Source organism: Rhinolophus hipposideros (assembly GCF_964194185.1).
Source record: "Rhinolophus hipposideros genome assembly, chromosome: 5".
NCBI lineage: Eukaryota > Metazoa > Chordata > Mammalia > Chiroptera > Rhinolophidae > Rhinolophus > Rhinolophus hipposideros.
In genome coordinates this window covers 70696177-70717866 of record NC_138051.1, presented here as the reverse complement: position 1 = coordinate 70717866, position 21690 = coordinate 70696177, and the positions used below count along the sequence as shown (strand labels likewise).

Here is a 21690-nt window from a genome sequence, read left to right as displayed (position 1 = left end):
TGGTAACAAGTGTCAATACATCAGGAAAACATAACAATCATCAATGTACATACCTAATAACAAAGTTTTAAACTAGATGAAGCAAAATTTGACAGAATTAAAGGAAGGATTCTACAGATTTTAACAGCCCTCTCTCAGCAATTGACAGAACTAGACAAAATGTCAGTCAAGACATAGGTAATCAAACACTATCAACCACCTTGTTTTAACTGATATTTATAAAATACTATATCCAAAAACTACAGAATACATGTTCTTTTCAAGTACAAATAATATGTACACCAATATACCCCATATCCTGGGCCATAACATAAGCCTCAATAAATTTTAAATGACTAAAATCATACAGATATATTCAGACATACATCCATCCTTACACATTCTCTCTGGGTTTGTCCCTAGCCCCTTTGAGCATCTACTGATAATAACATATGACACTGGTCCATGGTAGAGAGGAGGCTGCAGATCAATCAGAATATGGATAATGTACTGAGGCAAACCAAAGAATTGATGGCAAATATAAAAACTTGGAATAAGCATACATTTTCTCTAAGAAGAATGCTATAAATTCCTATTTAAATATCAACCATGACCCAAATGAGACCGTGGAGAAAATGGAAGAACACTCTCCCAACTTTCTGTTGAAGCATCTATTTTGTCGTTTACAGAATTCCTAATGGAAAACTATAAAGTTATCTTCCAAGAAACAAAGCAGCCCTGTGAAAATATTCTAATCAATATAACACAGTAACCTGGTAATTGAGGCCATCCCAGGCTTTTCGTAACTGTAACCGATCTTCATTCAGCTCATCCAGATTCCCTTTTACCAACAGGATGTCCAAAAACGATTTTTTTTCTTCATTGAATGACTCCAAAAAGGATAGCAGGCTCTACAATTAGAAGAATATTTTAAAGACTGAAATGTTTAAGTCAGTTTACAAATGTAGTCTGTAATTTTAAGTCTATAGCTATAGGCTAGATTTAAATGTTTACTTAAAGGTAAAATTCCCTAAATTTAGGATCCTCTCACTGATCCAGTTTCTTTCTTCTGTGCACCCTGATAACCTGGGTGCTGTCATGGTGACATAGGTCGCAGGCTGTGTCTCGTGTCCGTACTGGTTAGATTTCTATTGGAATGCAGTGGCAAGGTCACTCAGATCAGAGGACAAGTCATGATGTCATATGGAAAATGTGAGTTTTTCCTCCCCAAATACATGTTCGAAACAAAATAAAAATAGGGGGAAGTGAGAATTATATGACAGCAGTCACCATGTGTAAATGGTTTTTGAGATATCTATGATTAACTGAGCTTGATCCAATTCTTCTCAAGTCACTTTATACAGACTTTAGAAAACACCTGGTTGGCTAAGTTGGTTAGAGCACAAGCTCTGAGCAACAAGGTTGCCGGTTCGATTCCCACATGGGCCAGTGAGCTGTGCCCTCTGCAACTAGATTGAAGACAACAACTTGAGCTGAGCTCAACCACTGAGCTCCTGGTGGTTGGCCCTATGGCTCAGTTGGTTAGGGCACGAGCTCATAACAATAAGGTTACCGGTTCAACTCCAGCATGGGGTCTGCAACTAGATTGCAAACGGCAACTGTACTTGAAGCTGAGCTGCGCCCTCCACAACTAAGATTGAAGGACAACAACTTGACTTTTTGCTGATGGGTCCAAGGAAAACCACACTATTTTCAATAAAGTCCTGGAAATACACACTGTTCCCCTTCCCCAATAAAGAAAAAATAAATAAATAATTTTTTCTCAGTTCATATCTGTGTGAAATACTGGTATATACATAAACTTCATCAGTTCCATAAAATTATTGAAAATATTCATAATTATTGGTAACATTTTTAATTAAAATTTTTGAGCAAACTGAAGGATAATTATTTTAATTCTTTCTGATAATTATTAACTTCATAAAGCCTTTTAATTAAGAAACCTGAGTCTGTGGTGCATTACTAAATGGAAGACATCTGTGAGAGCAAGGCACTTCCAGTGGACAGAGCATCTTGTCAATGAAAACCTCATCAGGCCAGAGTGAAGAGGGAAGAAACACAAACAGCCTATGCAGTTCAGATGGAAGGAAGATGAGAATGTCTGATCCCTTCCTTCCCCAATGGCTCTAAACCAAAAAGGATGGTGTGGTGGGCAAGTCACACAATCCGCTGAATGTTAGTGTTGGAAAGGCTGGATTCATCCAACTCCCTCACTCAACAGACAGGGAAATGGAGACTAAGTGCTATGTAGGGACAAGAGAGTATCTCCACGTAATTCAGGGTGGAGATGGTGGGGAGCACAGAGTTACACAGACAGGGGATTCTAAGAAACAGGACTACAGAATCTTCACTTTGGCTCCTGTTAGTCTCTTTCAAGATGGAACAGGGAATAACTGCTTACCCCGGAGAAGCATCGGGATATAAAGACAGCTAGGGCTTTGAAGTGAGACTTCTCACCCTCTATCTTTCAATAGCTATGTAACTTTAGATAAATTACTGAGTCCTTCTAAATCGCATTGACTTCATCTGTAAAACTGGAATAATACCATACTCAGCAAGATGTAAAACGCTTGTCAGCAAAATGCCTGGTGCACAGCAAGTGTTCAAATGTGGTGACAATAAGACCAAACAATAACACCAACAATAGCACCAAAAGGACTCCCTGAGGCCTTTACTGTGATCCTGGAAGGGCCCCATTCCTGATTTCCTGATTGTTTAAAATTCAATATTCATTCTGAAAAGCATGTTCTGCTCTTCACTAGGGACAAGAAAAATTTTACTGTAGAGGCTAGATCGTAAATATCTCAGGTTTTGTGGGCCATATCGTCTTGGTTGCAACTGTTCAACTCTGGCACTGTAGTGTGAAAGCAGCCAGACAATACTTGAATGGGCACAGCTCTATTCCCGTAAAACTGTAATTACAGAAACAGGTGGTAGGGCCCACTGACCAGTTTGTCAATCCTCACTCTCAAACCTTGCAACTTAAAGTACTCTTAGAACCAGCAGCATCTGCACCACCTGGGAGCTTGTTGGAAATACAGAATCTCAGCCCCTCATATGATTCATGGGCACATTAAAATTTGGAAGTCCTAGAATTCAGCCTTAAACTTGTTCATTTCATGTTTAAATAATTGACTCTGAAATATTTTTGCTAAAAACATTCTACTCTTCCCTAAGAGTAAGCTACAAATAAATTGCTGTTTAAAGTCATACTTGGGGTTAATAATAGTCCTACATCCTGGGGAGAATTAAACAAGTTAATATATTTTTTAAAAAGTCATACTTACTTCAAACTTTTTACAGTAGGTCTCATTTTCTGAATCCTTTAACATCTTCTGTAGTTTTTTCTCTTGTAGAGTTAACCAGACCATAGCATCTTTCATCTTGCCCTGTAATTCACACACACATACATACACGCATTGAAAACTCTATCATAAACAGACTTAGTGATTTTCTTAAACAATAAAATTAACAACTGCAAATATCAGTGAAATAATTCAATTATTACACACTAATGACTCACTGTGCCAAAGAGGAATTCTGGGGTTGAAACTAGCATCTGAAGTCAATGTGTTAAAGAAACCGGGCAAACAAGCCCCCATTTTTTTTTTGGCTTATCCATTTCTATTATTCTTCAATTTTAGAGAATATTATTCTAATTTATTGATAGTAGGCATTTCAAAAAACTGCTTTCCAATAAATCTAAATATTGGTTAATTCAAGAGACGTTCACATCCACCAAATACACTGGCATCAAAAATATCTTGAATATTTTAGAGATCCGAAAAATGATACTACTGAAGGTTTTGCTCATGGTATCAGATAGAAGTGAGCAACAATTTTTTTTCTTTAGAATCTGGCTTAGGTGGTAAGCTTGCCTACATTTGGAAGCAAATTTTACTGCAGTAGGATAAAGCAAAAGAAGTTACATCTGATTTCCACTCTCCTTTAATCTTCATTTGCTTTCCATTAAGCAAGAGTGTTCTCTATATATTTTTGCATCTGATTTCATGGATGGTTAAATTTTTTATTTTAATTTATAACATGAAAATTAATTAGAAAAGAGTAGCTTCTCAGCAGGTCAGAAATAAGTGAACTGAATTATAAGCCTGAGTCTCAGCTTGAGTCTCTCTTCCAGAGTCAGCAACAAGCTGGCTTGGTGCCTCAAACAGTTGGAAAAACATAGGCCCAAATTTGTCAAATAAAATGTTGTAATATGACTACTTATAAATATGTCTGAGAAAGTAGTTTAAATTATAAAATAGGATTCAAAAACACTTTACAAATTCATAGCACTCATTTATCTTCATAGAAGCAGAAGGGTTTATTTTCAGCTCAGTGATTTTTATGAAATTTCCACCTACAATATTTTATGTAATTGACTAAAAGTCAAAGGAAAAATTGAATAATCAAATAGCAATCAAATGGTAACTCAAGAGTATTTCAACAAACAAGGGTTAAGAGTAGAACACAATGCTTCCGTTTATATAAATTACATGGTTCCATTTGCATGAGGATAAGAGGTAAAATGGAAATATGATAAAATTAGATTGTTGTGATGGTTGTATAACTATGTAAACATATTAAAAATCATTGAACTGTACATTTTACATGATTTAGTTTTATGGTATGTAAATTGTATCTCAATAAAGTTGTTAAAAATAATAGACAAAAATGTGATAGCTCTAGAATTTTCTAAAAGCCTAACTTAATTTGTCCTATGTAATGCCTATCTAAAAGTTGTTTTAGATAATTCAGAAAAGTTTAATAAATTACCACTTTTAGCTTAAAAAAAGAACAGGCAAAACTAATCTACAGTGAAAGAAATTGGAATACTGATTGCGTAAGGTGGGGAGTCCAGACAGGAAAGAGACACAACAGAACATTCGAGGTAATAGAAATGCGTTACCTGGTGATTAGACTATGGTTTATGTGGGTGTATGCAGTTTTCAAAACTCGTAGAACTGCACATTTAAGTTCTGCATGCAAATTATACCTCAATTTTAAAAATTAAACCATTAAGGGAGTACGACAAAAATGAGCTTAAGAAAGACATACCTGAGCTTTGTCTCTAGTCCCAGGTACATCCTTTGAATACTGTAGAAATTGTGCCACGTAGGTCATGATTGACTTTTCATCAGGATCAACAACATCCACATCTGCAAGATATGCCACACCATCACTTAGCTACAGACATGATTTACTGTAATTAATACTCAAGAACAGGCTGAGCCATAAGACAGCCTTGAAATGAATCAAAGAAGTCAACCAGCCATACAATCTCTGGTTACTCGTCCTGGCTCCCAAGACTGTGCAGTGGCTAAGAGCCTAGATCTAGAGTCAGACAGAGCTAGGATGAATCCTGGCAGAAGGACATGCAAAGCCTCAGTCCCACTATGCATGTTATATGGATGCGGGCATAAGCAGTAAGGGAGGGTGATAAGGAGAACATAAGCCTTCTTCCTTCTAGAGACACGCTACAGAAACTCCACCAGGAGTGCAAGAACATACAGCAACTGGAATCCTTTCCTGGCACACTGGTCTCAGCATGTGTGCAGTAAAGCACTTCTAAAAATATACATTGTATGAAAGATTTGACTAAGACATCCACAGGATTTTATTCATTCATTCATGGAACAAATATAAGCACTGAGAGTCTTCTTTCGGCCAAGTTTTGTGCTGCATTAACAGAGTCCATGGTGAAATATATTTGGAAAATGCCGAATTAAACAAAGTTTACAAAAATACTATAAATTCCTTAAGCCCAGAACTTCTCCATATAATAAATTAGGTAGGTCACAAGTCACAAAAAAAGGGACTGCAATATGCCACAGACAAAATGAACACATCATTTTGGGATGTCTCTTGGTATGTTTCCAAAATAACCAAAGAAGATTATTAAAAAGAAAATCTTGTGTGCTTATTTACTAATTCAACAAATAATTCAACAAATAATTACAGACAGCCAATAGGTGCAGATCACATCACAAGCAGGGGCTACTGTACAGCTCAGTAATTCACTCATGAAAACAACTGAGGTCCAAAAAGGCTAAGTACCCATAGCAATGAACAAACCTTGCCCCCATATCTTGGTTTCTAATGCCATTCTCCAATAAAAGACTCACTGGAGAAACAGCTGAATCAGACTTGGGGAGGAAACACACAAAATGAATATGCAGAATCTTAAAATGCCAAAAAGTAAGTATGTGCCCAAAAACAAACAAGCAAACTCCACATTGATGGGGATATGCCAAGGGAGCACAGGAGACAACAGAAAGAACTCCCAATGGCCAAAACTTTGGCTTTAATTTTTTTTTTTTAATGGAGGAATAAAGTAGTATTGATACAATCCAAAGTATAAACTAAAACATCCATGAGTCCCTACTGATATAAATAAATGGTTGGATCAGTAAATAAAAGAGGGAGAATACATAAATCTCTTGTGCAGAAGAATTGTAAATAATTTATGTACTAGATAACCCAACCTCAAAGAAGGTGATAGAAACTTCCTTCCCAAGAGTACAGTATAACTGAGGTTAACTAATAAAGTAGAAATTCTTGATTTTATGAAATTTAATGAGGGTTTAAGTTAAACCCTCCAGGACTAAAATATAGTGCTGTCACGTTTGCTTACATATGGATACTATTTTCAAATCAACTTCACCCTGGACATTGCTTTAAAAAGAAAGAAGCTTCTTTACCTTCTGGTTCCAGCAATTTGGGGATTTGCAATTCTCGTTCTGCAATTCTGAAGGCTTCTTTCAGATTGTCTTTGTTGGATCTATGCTTCACACTCTTCATGTCAATTAGGTCTGGTCGCAAGGCATGAATGACAGCCAAAAAAGCCATCCCATTTCTCCAGCTCGACTTAAAATCTGTCACACTGACAGACTCATACCTATCACAAGAGGACAAAAACATGACAAATACTATTTAAAAGAATATATCAAAGCATCCCCCACGACCTTTAATGGTAATTAAAACAAATTTGAGTGAATCAAATAAACCATAAATCACTCTAGGACAATATTTTAATCTTGTGGTCAAATTCAAGTAAAATGCCAAGTTTGATGAGGCTCACAACACTACAGAACATTGGTTCTCAAAGTGTGGCCCCTGGATCAGCATTCACCTGGGCTGCAAACACTAGAAATGAAAATCCTCAGACCTCCCCCCAGACCTCCTGAATCAAATTCGGAGATGAGCCTGAAATCTATATCTTTAAAAGCCCTCCAAATGACAATGATATTCACACAAGTTTAATGCTATTCATTCAATAATCTGTTGGCTCAAGACTGACTTTAGACCTCTACACATAGGTAAGTTCCTTTCACTAGAAGAAACAATTTTCTTTCTCACTGAAACAAAGTAAATGACATACTGGGCCAAATCAATGGCCAGTAGCTCATTGGATAAATAGACCTTATCACTCCTATGCTTAAAACAAGTCATCACAGATGAATGGCTAAACAAACTATGTTACAAGGTGTGACCACAAAATACAGCGAATGTTTAAATAAAAAAAAAATTAATACAGTAAAAAACACATTGCCACCAATGCCCCTCAAAATATGCCTCCTTGCTTCAAACATGCTTATCCTATCGTTCTTGCCACTTTCTGAAGCAGTTCTGGAAGTCCTCTTTCGTGAGTGTCTTTAGTTGCACTGTCGTGGCTGCCTCGATGTCCTGAATCGATTCAAAATGTTTACCTTTCATGGTCATTTTGACTTTGGGGAAGAGCCAGAAATCACACAGTGCCAGATCCAGTGAATAATGTGGATGAGGACACGCTGTAATGTTTTTATTTGACAGAAATTGCCGTATCAGAAGTGATGTGTGACACAGAGCCTTTCTGTCGTGATCAAAAAATACAGTGAATGCTGCTGCTGAGTGCCATCCAATGGAAAGTCAGGGATCTTAAACATGGGAAGTGGCACATCGAACCTAAGTAACAGTGTGTGAAAGTTTCAACTTGTTTGGTGCAGTCAGTCGGGTGTGAGCTACAGTTGAAAGAAGGTGTGTTTTAAAGTGTGCCATAAATCATCCTCCATCATGACAACGCTTCTTGCCACACATTGCTTCTGGTGTATGGCAATTTCTGTCAAATAAAAACATTTTGGTGTGTCCTCATCCACCTTATTCACCGGATCTGGCACTGTGTGATTTCTGGCTCTTCCCCAAAGTCAAAATGATTCAGGACATCGAGGCAGCCACGACAGCACAACTAAAGACACTCACGAAAGAGGACTTCCAGAACTGCTTCACAAAGTGGCAAGAATGATGAGATAAATGTGTTTGAAACAAGCGGGAGTATTTTGAGGGGGAATAATGGCAATGTGTCTTTTACTGTAATAAACTTTTTTAAATTTAAACATTCACCATGTTGTTCACTTCGTATATACATGCAATGATATATTATTATTCAGCCCTAAAAAGGAACGACATTCTCACACATGCTACAACATGAAAGAACCTTGAAGATATTGTGCTGAGTGAAATAAGCCAGTCACAAAAGGACAAATACTTTATGGTTCTACTCATTTAAAATACCTAGAATAAAAAAAAAGATACCTAGAATAGGGAAATTCATAATGAAAGTAGACCCCTGGTTACCAGGGGCTGAGGGAGGAATGAGGAAGTTGTTTACCAGATACGGAGTTTTAGTTTTGCAAGATTAAAAAAGTTCTGGACATAGATAGTAGTCTTGGCTGCAAAACAATGTAAATGCACTGTATGCCACTAAACAGTACACATAAAAATGGTTAAATTGGCAAATCTTATGTATATTTTATAATAAAAAAATTATTTGAAAAAAAAGCCCATCACAGCTTGTCATTGTATTTAGAATAACATCTCTCATTCAGGCCCACAAAGCCTTATAAGATTTTGCTCCCGCCTACCTCTCACCCCTTTACATCTCTCCCTTACAATGTGGAAGCCACACTGGCCTCATTCCTGTTTCTTAATGGCCATGCTCTTTTTAATCCTTCTGCTTGGAAACTCTTTCTCCCAGATCTTCATACAGATGAAGCCTTCTCCTGCAAGTCTCAGAGCAAAGGTCTCCTCCTCAGAAAGGAGCTCCATGGCCACCTAAGATAAAGGCAACACTCTTCCTACCCTTAACATTCTCAGTCATCATAGGTCTGTCCTAACCTTATTGCCGATGGTAATTATCATATTTATTCATCTGTTTCCCCCAACTGGGGTGCAAGTGCCTTGAGAGCAACAGCTTTGTCTCCCTTGTCCATTATGGCATACTCACCCCACACACAGTACCTGGCATATAAAGATGCTTAATAATTCTTTATTTTTCCTAAATTGCATCTCAGCAGTTGGTTAAAATGAAAAAGTAAATGTCTCCCAAGAACAGACAACACTTTTCTTAGAGCGTTAACTTCCCTTCATCATCCCCACTTTGTAAAACACATGCTCACTTGTCTCTTTGTTTCCTAACTGAGCACTGAGGTTCTAAATAATGGGGAGGTGATCTTTTAATCTAATCATATACAGCTCCTGGAGATAATTTTATGAATTGGTTACTTATTAACTTATTCATTCATTCATCCACCCAACACACATTTATGGAGTACCTACCGTGAACTCACATTATGCTTAGTTCTGGGGATTACATAGTCAATTAAGACATAGTTCTGACTTTTAAATAGCTCCTCGAGTGGTAAAACTTTTTGAATCTAAATGCACCTTCTGGATGCACAGGGGAATTGTGTCTTAAAAAAAGGATGTTGAAAGACCACTTTATTTGCACACAGTAATTGGCCACCTACACATTCGAGCAGGAGTGAAGTAAGTCACCCAGATGAATCCACCTTCTGGTCTTCAAAACAAGAATGGCTGAGTTCATGAACCTCTACATTTGGAAGATTCACTATGACAGGAAGGGGGATAGTGAGCATTCTCTCTGTATGAGAAGGAACGGTTCAGGTAGGTGTTATACCCAGTTGGCCTGATTTTAGGACCTACCGTAGAGGTCAGAAAGGTTATGTAGTGGATGCCATGTGTGTCTTCTCTGATCATAGCAAACTACTTACGTGGCACATTGCTCCTGAGCCCACAAGAGAAGAACCTTTTTTGCAGACATCTGCCATCTTTTTTGAGCTTTGGAGCATTTCTTAGCTGGACTCGAGATAGGAGATGACTCGATCACACTCACATCATCCAGGGACGGTGGATTGTAATTACAAGAAAGAGTCCGGGCAAGTTCCTCAATCTAAGGAAGACACAATAGTTAACATATACAGAATCATAAGTCAGCAACTTATGATTTGAAGCAAATTTGAAGCAAATTTATGGTCTTCAGCCCAAACGAGACCTAGGAAGCATCATGTAACAGTGACAGTTGACTTGTGGTAAAATGAGCACTAGACAAATACTTCAGTAACAGCATCTGTCATTTGGGGCTAACCTAGTTTTCTTTCAGTGGACATGGGTCATTCTTTGCCTTCACTCACGCATGATGTTCCACTTTGCGGGCAAGCATCTATTCATCCCCTAAAGTGCTTACAGAGCGTTTTACTGGTGTTCAATGTCTGTCAATCTAAATTGAACTGAACTAAATTGAGCTCTTAGTCTAGAGTATCTTCAGAGACTGGGTCAATCAAAATGTATCTTTGATTATAAACCATTAAGAAACAAATCTACATATAGGAAAAATAATCAAAACACATGGACAGATAAATCACAGGAAAGAAAAGAAATTTCCACTAATTATATGAAAAATAAGCTCATCAGTCATCTAAGAATCTAAATATATACAGCAAGAGGACAGTTTTTCATATATACCACAGGCAAAATTTTTTTAAGTTAACATCCAGTGATGGTAAGAGTATGAGAAACTGGATATTCATATATCCACAAAAATTGGTTCAGATTTTTTTGGAGAGCAATGTAATAACTACGGAAGACTTTAAATGATAAATCCATAAACATGGAAGTATACCTCTCTCAATAATTGACAGATTCACATGACAACCAATAATGGTAGATGTGACTACCACAATTAACAAACTTCTTCTCATAGTCTTTTTGGAATTGCTTACTGTCACAAAGATTTTAAGTATTCCAACTGTCCATTAATAACTATAGTACTTTACAATAGAATATCATGCTTCCATTAAAATATATATAAATTCAGAAGGATGTTAATTAGAACAGGTTGAAAAAGTATGAATAGCATGACCCCGTTTTAAGATATACATATATGAATATACTTATTAATTCCTGCTGCATATATCATGAAGACTGCACACTAAATTATTTAAAGGGGTTAACTATGAGTGACAGAACTATAGATGACTTTATTTTCTTTTATTACCTGTATTTAAATTTTAAATTATATTTCTAATACCCTAGAAAGTATAAAGAATATAATAAATGTCTATAAATTATCAAATTTTAACATTTTATCATATTTGCTTCCTATTTTTTTAAAGAAACAAAACACAGATACAGTTTAAGTCTGTCTTTCCCTCTCCAATTCCATTTCCTTCCTTTCCCAGAGGGAAAAAAACACAATCCTAAATTTGCTTTCCATCATTCTCATGCTTATCATTCGACTATAACTGTAAATAGAGTTATCCAGAAATGATATATAGTCTCATTTTATGTTTTAAATTTTATATAAGTTAGTTGTATTATTTTCTAGTTTTTCTAACATAAGCATTTGTTGCCCATATAATTTTTAAAATTATTTTTAAAGTAATTATGAGCTATAGAACATGTAACTTTCTGGATAGCTGCAAAAAACCTACACTAATTCAGAATCCCAGGCCTGAAAGAATATGTTTATCAGGTACAAGTGTCTAAAGCCAGGACTATGAATGTCTTATTTGCTGTTATTTTCTTGGTGTCCTAGCACAAAAGCTAGCACAAAGTAGGTGCTCAAAAATATTTGTGGAATGAAATGCATCTATGCGTCAGTCTTGGAACAAAGCTGGATGCTTCGGGATGAACAAAGGTCCTCAAAAATAGGGAGTTTAGTGGATTAGTTTTCAATAATTTACTCCAGAAGCTTCCTACTCTCTTTTCTGCCAGAGTAAACAAATAGTAATACGCGAAAATTTACCAGCCAGGTTCTATTCAGACTGGTGCTGATATCATAGGTAATTCAGAATATCATGATAATTCACCTTTCCATTTTCAATTGAAAAATAACATAAGTGGCAAAAGATCTGCTATATATTTTCCACTTGTCAAGACTTCCAGAGTGTCCTATTTCTGGAAGAAGCTCAGGACTGAATCCAGAATCAAGTCACACTTACTGCATTACACTTGTTTCATACTGTGGTAATTAGAACAGAAATAATTTTCACATTATCGAACTACTTACATGAAAGTGCAGTATAATTTTCCAAATTAGGCCAAGAATAATGGATGGGTTTCCATCTATAATATCAGTAACATGAATATTTATTAGCTTGATCTGAAAAAAAAAAAAAAACGCAGGTTAAAAGGAGAAAATATTTCACAGTATTAGTCTCTCCAATAAATTTTCAGATGAAATTCATACTCACTGATTGGTTTTTTAGGAATGTCAGGGCATGTTCTATATTGCTTCTACACTGGAATGTATTAGATCCTTTATCTCGAGGCTATGAAATTCAAGCAAGATCTATTACTTAGAAATATGAATTTTTCTTAAAAGTCAACAAAAAGTTTCTTAATATCATTTTAAGAGCTTACCAACTGTTGTCCTGAGAGCACTTCTAGCAGGTCGAGGAGGACATGCCCCTTTTTAATGTCTGTGAATAGGTCTGTTATAACTGAGGGAGGAGTGTGCTGCAAAGGTCACAAGAAAAATAATCTCAAACTTTGGTCTGAAAACACAATACCTGTAAGAATCTCACAAATGTGTTTTGTGTCTTTGCAGAAGCTAAGATTTGGTAGTAATTTTCTTGTTACTTAACAGAGTGATAGAGAACATACAAAGTTCATATCAAAACATAAGTAGTGAACTTAATTTATCTAATGGCAAATTTCCAGCAACACAACACTCTTTCAGCTTTCACTGAGAGCTTAAAACCTGGGCATAGAATTGGCATTCGAGACATTCAGAATCAGCCAGTAGTAACCCATTTGGGAAGCAGATTACATTTCTGGAGTAACTCGTTTATGAATCTACCCTTTTTAGAATCACAGGCATTGTGTTGGGATGGGAGGACTGTCAGAAGCAGCTCATTCATTTTGTACCTAGGTTATTCCAGGCACTTGGCATCACTGAGAGGAAGAGTGGCACAGTGATTAAGATCAAGGTCCCTGGGTCCAGACTGCCTGTGTTTGTATCCCAGCACTATCACTTACAAGCTGTGTGACCTTGGGCAAGTCACGTAACTTCTCTGTACCTTAGTGTCCTTGTTCTGTAAACAAGAATACTATCTATCTTGTGGGGCTGTTGTGAAATCAGTGAAATGTAATGAGTAGTCAGTACAGACAGTCCCCAACTTCTGATGGTTGGACTTAGGATTTTTCGACTTTACAACAATGTGAAAGCGATACGCATTGTAGAAATTGTATTTCACATTTTGAGTTTTGACCTTTTCCTGGGCTAGTGTATGCGGTAAGATACTCTCTCGTGATTCTGGACAGTAGCAGCCACCACAGCTCCCGGTCAGCTACACAATCACAAGGGTAAATAACCAATACCCTACTGTGTATTCATTGTGTTAGATGATTTTGCCCAACTGTAGGCTAATATAGGTGTTCTGAGCACGTTTAAGGCAGGCTGGGCTGACCTATGATGTTTGGTAGGTTAAGGGTAGTAAATGCATTTTTGATGTATATTTTCCACTTACGACGGGTTTATTGAGAGTAGTAAAACCACATCGTAAGTCAAGGAGCACCTGTACTTTTAAAGGCCTTAGGACAGGATCTAACACATACCACTCAATTTATATGAATCACCATTATTATTATTATCTACTTGATAAAAGATTTGTTGCTGCTTTAAATACTTTTATAGCACTGCCTCCCATATCTTTAACAAAAGGGCCCTTTTTTTGTGTTAGAAAAGAATAACAAATATATGAAAACAAGATCAAGGTGACATTCACCACATTCTTTCAATATTTTACACATCACCAGTGCTTTTCTGGGGACCCAAACTAAGGAGTGGGACAAGTAACTTAAATAAATTTATAGCTTAATATGCTCTTTTTTTCCTCACCTTTGCCAACTGTGAGTTTATCCAGCAGGTGAAAGTTTTCTTCTGAGTGTCTTCCTGTTCAGCTATTTAAAAAAGACAATAGCAGTTATAAAACAAGAAGCCTCAGAAACCACGTAAACATATCAAAGCTTCAAAAGTCTGTCACTCTGGGAATATGTGTGTGTTTCACAATCTTACAAACCTTCCAGGACTTAGTCTGAATTCCAGATGTGTTCAAGAGTGTTTTGGAAACAGCATGTTGACATGAGATATTTTTTAAGGTCACAGGTTAGCTGACAAAAGACAATGGTTTGTAACACTTTTTACTGACAAAAGAATTAAGTCCCTACATGGCCTTGACAAGGAACTGTAAGCAAACAGAAGAGTTCCTAACCCAGAAGGACTTGCAGTCTAAGCCAATGCCATGCAGTGTTTGAAGATAAACCCCAGAACATCTGGAGATGTTTCAAACGGCTCATAAAGTCGTGGCAGTTTAGTCTTGACATTTATCATGAGTATTTATCAGGGAGAATATATTGCCACTGAATTAACTGTAAATGAGCCACAATTAGAGCCAAAGAGACCTGGGTTCCTGCCTGTTACCAAGTAGTGATGGTGAGCAGTTTCCTCGTGGACTAAGGTAAGACGCACTCACCGCTAGAGACCGTTAATGATTCATTTAAAGTGAATGGACTCTGACACATAGTGGACACACGAGCAATGCTAGCTTTCAGGCTCATTAACCAGGCAGGAGTCAAGGAAAGATCTGAACACTCAGAGTGTATCTTCCCTTCCTCCACCGAGCAGGGGTGGACCCCAAACAGACACCGTGCTTCCTCTGGCCTCCTACAGCCTCAGCTTCACCACATGTCCTCAGCTGAGGTCAAGGCTTACCCCGCACACAAACACTGACTGTCCCCAGCTCTCCTCACCCTGCTGGACTGGGAGAAGAGCAAGCCCAGACACCCACTCTTCTCTGCACCTAATGTTCAGAGCCTTGTCACCACCACCCACCTTGAGGTCACCAGGTCTCATCTTACTATGACTTTATCCCTGTTTATGTCCATGCACATACATACTGCACAGACAGACAGACAGACAGACACACACACACACACACACACACACTGCAGTCCCCCTCAATACTCTCACTCTAATTTCCATAAGTCTCTGCACGTCTCCCAATTTTTCTCATTTCCCACCTCTTCTTAACTCCTGAAACCCTTTCACTGATGTTGAAATCCATACACAACATCAGCATAACTCCCTGTGCACCCAACACCCTCTCTGGGTAGGCTTTGCCTTTCTGCTCTAACTGAAACCTGGCCCTCCTGAGAACTCGGCTTTCCCCACAGTGGTGACGGTACCTTCTCTTACAGATCTCGGACCACTGGTTCCTTGCTCCTCACAGGTACTTCCACATCCTTTTCTACTCTCTTTGTACCTGAAATGCTCCAGTTTGACTATCATGTCATCAGATTATCCCCAATGTTACAGTCATCTACTTACTTCTGTCATTCCTCATCTTTTCTCAAAGGTTTTAGCTCCTTCCCTACTGCTACTCTCTCCAATACAACTCCTGTCTAATTCTTGGCAAATTCAATACACATACTGATGAACCTTCCAACCTCCTGGCCTCTCCATTTCTTGAATTCTTCTTCTCCAATAAACTTGTCTTCTGCCCTGCCTCAACCACTCACTGTCATGGTCACACCCCAGATCTTGTTACTACCACATTTTCCCGAAAATAAGACTGGGTCTTATACTAATTTTTGCTCCAAAAGATGCATTAGGGCTATGGTCAGGGGATGTCATCCTGAAAAATCATGCTAGGGCTTATTTTCCAGTTAGGTCTTATTTTCGGGGAAGCATGGCAATAACCACAACTCCCCATAATCTCGATTTTGTGCATCCACATCTCTGTTTACCTTTTCAGTTCATTCCCTCTAGTGCTCCAACTCCAACAATCCTTAGAGACCATCGGCAACTCCAAGACTTTGATTCTGCCAGCTTTATACTATCCCTCACCCTCCTGATATCCTTCCTTCCATCCCGATCCAAATTCCATAATCCATTATGACAAACATCTCCCTTGCACCTCTCATTTTGTTGTGAATATGTGGCACCTCATCACTTCTCTCTGCTCACTCAGACCTACACATATGCTGCTGGATGTGGCTGGAAGAAAATGGCTGACGGGTCTTACCGTCACCCCCAGCTGGGCCCTCGGTGCTGCCTGGAAGTCAGACTCTAGTCCCACTCCCCTAAACAGCAATTTCACACCTTTTCCTTCTTTCTCAAACTTCCAACACCTCTTCCCTACCATCAGCTAAGACGGTGCTTCCCAGGACAATGAAGGAATCATGCATCCCCTCCTCTAATAACCTATCACAGTGCTCTGCCTCCAACCCGTGACGATGGATGAACTAGCCTTGCTCAGACCTAAAACCAATCCCTTCACTCATTCATCAGATCCCATCCCTTTGAAGCCACTCAAGGACATTGTGCTCCTTTCTCACCCTCTTTTTTTCCCCTCTCTCAGACTATTCCCATTAGTATAGATCCATGGTATTAATTCATGCATCTAAAAACAGTAACAAAACAAACCTCCTTGACTCCAGTTCCCCATCAGCTACTGCTTCATTTGTCTGATGCCCACTGTGGCAAAACTCCTCAACTGGCGTTGTCTGTGTTCACGGTCTCCAGGTCCAATCCTCCTTCTCTTTTAACAGAACCCACACCAATTAGGCCCTCATCATTCCACTCTCTCACCAAGGTCACATGAATCAAGGTCATCATTGACTAATCACTAAAACCAATAGTCGATTCTCAGCCTTCATCTTTCTGGAGCAATCAGCAGCCTCCAATACAGAAGATCATTCCCTCCTCCTCCTTCCAGGACCCTACACTCTCCATCTTCCTCCTACACCGCAAGTTGGCTTCTCTCCTTCTCTCACACTTTATATCAAATGCCTCAAGAAGTCCTCTTAGGTCCACCTTCAAAATATATTCAGGATATGACCATTTCACATTACCCCACTACAACTACCTCCACCTCTACCTGGATAACTATAATAGATTCCTAACAGGTCTCCCTTCTATCCTTGCCCTCTAAATACTGTTCTCAACACAGCAGCCAGAGTGATATGGCTAAAATGTGAATTCAGATCAGGAAGTCCCTTTACTCAAAACCTTGCAAGGACTCCTCACTTCACTCATATGTTGGCTACAAGTCCAAACACCATCTGCCCCGACTTGCTCATTCTACTCCAACCACTCTAACCTGACTGTTTTTCTCAAACTCCCCAGACACATTCCCATTTTAGGGCTTTTGCACTAGCTGTTCTTTCTTTCAGGGATGCTCTTACTACAGATATCCCCACAAGCCTAACTCCTTCATCTCCTTCAAATCTTGGCTCAAATAGCATCTCATCCGTACGATCTATCCTGACCATCTTATTTAAAACGGGAACACCCCAACTCCAGCTCTGTTTTTTTCTACAGTACTTATCACTATTTCACATTCCATGCCAGTTATATATGTAATACGTTTACTATGAATGCCTTGCTCTCCTCCCCAGAGAATGTAAAATAAGCACCACACAAGCAAAGTTGGTTTGCCTGTGATATATTTTGGGTGCCTAGAAAAGCCTGGTCCAGAGCAGACTCTAAATAAACATTTACTGATAGAATACTAATAATTTTGCTAATTATTATTGTTAGATTTTGTATACTGTACTGAGGTCAAATCTACCTGTATGCATTTACATTCCTTTTTCTAAAAGTTGTCTGTTCTACCTTCTAATGTTCTACCTTCCTTTGACTCCTCCCATTTCCTCTTATTAATCTCTAACACAGTTGTAACAGACTGAAATAGCTGGTATGACATCTAATTTGAGTTCTCAAAAGTTTTTAAATTAATGAGACTTCAGGTTAAGAAATAGAAGAGAATCTGAGTAAGTGGAATTTTAGGGTGTTTACAATTGTTTAGTAAGTACTGTGACTGATTAGAGACTAAAAATACATTTTGCCTCATTAGATCTTTTTCCATCCTTTTAAAACCCATTTCATTTTTTTCTGTATTACCAATTTAAATTACTTATAGCCCAGTGAATTACACATTATATGGTGCTCAGTAATTGCTTCCTGAACTGAATTCAGTTCTGACAAGCCATTTGGATAGCTCCGGCTTTCAAGGGTCATTTCTGTTCGATATAAATTTCATTTAACAAAAGAATTATAAAGGCCATAATTTTGTTCCATAATTCAAAATGCTACTAAATCTTCTGGAATCTTTGAGATATGTTTTCATTGTTATTTCCTCTAGTATCAGTAGTCGATAAGACAATCATTTTTAAACACGTACTGATGCTTTCCAAAAAGAGTACTGAGGGCTAACTTTGTTTCTCAATGAAAAACTAGAGAACATGTTTTTATGATTCCAGGATCTAATTACATGCATATAATATGCATTAATCAATACCATGTATAAAAGCAAGGAAGGAACTACCCCTAAGTATAACAATAAAGCAGAAATTCAAAACAAACAGCAAAAAAACCCCACCAAAATGACTCTCTTCTTACTGTTAAGGGATTGAGAGAGATTTTTCTTTCTAGGTGATAAAATGTGAAAAAGAAACTAATCAGGAATAATACTATTGGGTTCAGAAGATAAGAGTCTGCACTAACTTTAAGGGAATTATAGGGGGTAAAAAACGCGGGGCGGGGCACTTCTAAAAATAACCATGGAAGGGGTGAAAAGCTGATACAAAACTGAGGGCAAAAAGAGCATTATGTGTCTATGGAGTTTTAGTAACCCATGTGCACCTGGAAACCTCAGTCATTCCGAAGTATTTCCAAGTAAAATGAGGACTCATTTCATTTCCATGTGATGCTGGACAAAGGGTTCTTGGTGCTAGAGTGAAGTGAGGGCTGAGAACTTTCCTAGGCTGAGAAAACAGGCAGCAAAACCGGGGCTCGAACTAAACTGTTCAAAATGGAGCACCTGGTCTAATAGGAGGTTGGCCTGTGGAACACCCCTTGACAGGAACATAAATTTAACATAATCAAAAATGTTCCAGTGAAAATCTTAAGCTATCCCTGTCCTAATTCGATTAAAATCTAATAGAAACGAGGGTTAAACAATAAGAGGAGCAGTCATATCAAATCCCTACCCAGTACTCTCCAGGTAGCAAAGGAAACAGTGCACAAATGAAACCTTCAGGAAAGGATTTAGAAAGAAAAGTTCGTGGCTTTTAACTAACTCATTGTCCAAACTTAGAGAACACCTCGTCATCCTGGAAATCAGAACCCTTCAAATTCAACAAGGACGCTTTGCTAATGGCAAACAAAGATCTCCTCGATGCAATTAAACACCTTTGTAGCAGCTGAATTAAATGGTCTCATACGTGCCATTTCATTTATCCCTTGACACACTTCTCTCACATTTTCATACTGGCTTATCCCTGAAAAGCGTATTAATTCAATAGGAACCACAGCCAAATAGCTCACCCTATGGCAGGATAAGTAGCCTTTTGTTCTTTTCAAAGCCTGAGCCATTGGGGGAAAAATAATTGAGAGCCACATGCTTTAAAGCAACTTAATTTGAGTGAGTGAGATTTATTTCTTTAACTGTTAGTTTTTTCATTTAATTTCCAGGGTAACTTTCTAATAATAAAATTCTTCTCAAAATGGCATGTAGAGAATAGGACCTTTTAATCAGCAAGTGTTAGGGGCAGAAAAAAACAGAGAGAGAGAGAGAGAGAGAGAGAGAGAGAGAGAGAGAGAGAGAGAGAGAGAGAGAGAATAACAAAATCTATTACAATGATGAGTTTCTTAAAATACTAAGGAATTGAGAATGAGAAATTCTCTCTATCCAGATTGTTACAGCAAATAAGAAATACCCATAATGCAGGAAAATATAGCCAGTGAATTTTATTCAGGCCCATATAAGTATCCTTGATTATCATTGTTAGAAAATATCTGACTGAATTTGAGAAACGAAGCATAGAAAGAAAAGATTTTCTCTAGGTATCATTACCATAAAAATAGATTTAATCCCTGAGTCTGTTCTTATTCAATATGCCTTTTGTGAGCTGGCAACTCACATCCTTAGCTGGAAGGGAATTTAAATGAAAACAAATTGACTTAAGCGCAATTAAAGAGTATGAATTTTAAATTTATTATAAAGCTCATTATAAAACTACCCTGGCTACTGGGTCTTAGCAGAAGGTCCAATTACACAGAAGTTCATCTAAAATGTTGACACCAGCAGTCCTCCCAGGTAGTAAGAGTTCAAAAGCAGTTACCCCAGGCATGAGAATCACTAGTTTATGTTTTCACTTAAGCAAAGTGCAATGCTTTATTACGATGTGGCTTCTCCAAGAATGCTGTCTACTACATGAGGTCCTGGAGGAAGCTTTGCAATCTCCTTTTATCCAGTAATTTCTCTTCTTCCCTTTCTAATATTGGCTTATTGATAACAACAGGCTTACTGCACACGTCCCCAGAGTCATTACTTTGACCTTTCACTCTCTTCATTAAAATCTTTTCATCATTCCTTAATTCGTTAATGAATTATAAATTCTTAGCCTAACATTCTAGGTCATTCATAATTTGACTCAAATCTACCTTTTCCTGACTCATCTCCCACAACTTCACTGCTCATGTCCTATGTATCTACCCAAACTAGAAGAGCTACAACTCCCCAATTAAGTTTCACTCCTTCCTCTACTGCCATGTTATATACCCTCTGAAATGGCCAATCCTGCTATCTCTACATTTATAGAAACCCCAGCACCCAGCACAATGCACATGGTGGGCAAACAATGTTTGTTAAAATAAGATATATTCTGTTCAAATGCCCCCTTACCTAAAGTTTAAGAGAAAAGATCTCTTCTGGTTCTGGCCTCCCACAATACTTTGTTGGATCTTTTCTCATTATTATTACTATTAGCAAGTAACATATAATCCCCAGAAAACATTTTCTTTCAAACAGTAATAGAAATTAAGAGTTAATTTTAACTTTCCCCAACCCCGCCCCCCACCATTTCCTTCCCCAGAGACAACATTAACAGTTTCCTGCTCATCTTTCTAGATTAAGCATGCAAAGGACATAAATTCCAAAGGACAAGGATTTGTTTTGATTGGTCACTGGGTCCCTAACTCCTAGAATAATACCTCACAAGTAGAAGACACTCAGTTAATATTTGTTGAATGAATGTATATGTATGCAAATTAAATGAATATACATGATGCAGTTTCAGTTTTTAAGTTAATAACTCAAAAACCAGAGATTTAGGTATACTACTTAAAGTTAAAAAGCATCTGCTAAACTATAAGAAATTTTTTAAAAGGAGATTTTAATCTTCCAACTTACTGAAAGGAATAAAACTGTATCTAGCCAGTTAAAAGAACAAAAGGGATATACCATGTTCCCCCCAAAATAAGACCTAGCCAAACAATCAGCTCTAATGCGTCTTTTGGAGCAAAAATGAATATAAGACCCGGTCTTATTTTACTATAAGTACTAT

At 37.8% G+C, this 21690-nt stretch overlaps 1 protein-coding gene across 1 annotated transcript in view; it reads right to left on the bottom strand.

Moving 5' to 3' along the window:
* SYNE2 (spectrin repeat containing nuclear envelope protein 2) overlaps positions 1-21690 on the bottom strand; it is a 235057-nt gene that overhangs the window by 196997 nt on the left and 16370 nt on the right. The window contains exons 3-11 of the mRNA XM_081049461.1: positions 14180-14241; positions 12700-12795; positions 12531-12608; positions 12347-12439; positions 10050-10228; positions 6702-6898; positions 5059-5159; positions 3288-3389; positions 753-890 (exon numbers count right to left, since the gene is read on the bottom strand). Of these exons, the coding sequence (XP_080905587.1) occupies positions 753-890; positions 3288-3389; positions 5059-5159; positions 6702-6898; positions 10050-10228; positions 12347-12439; positions 12531-12608; positions 12700-12795; positions 14180-14241 (1046 nt within the window). The remainder of the gene's footprint in view (positions 1-752; positions 891-3287; positions 3390-5058; positions 5160-6701; positions 6899-10049; positions 10229-12346; positions 12440-12530; positions 12609-12699; positions 12796-14179; positions 14242-21690) is intronic.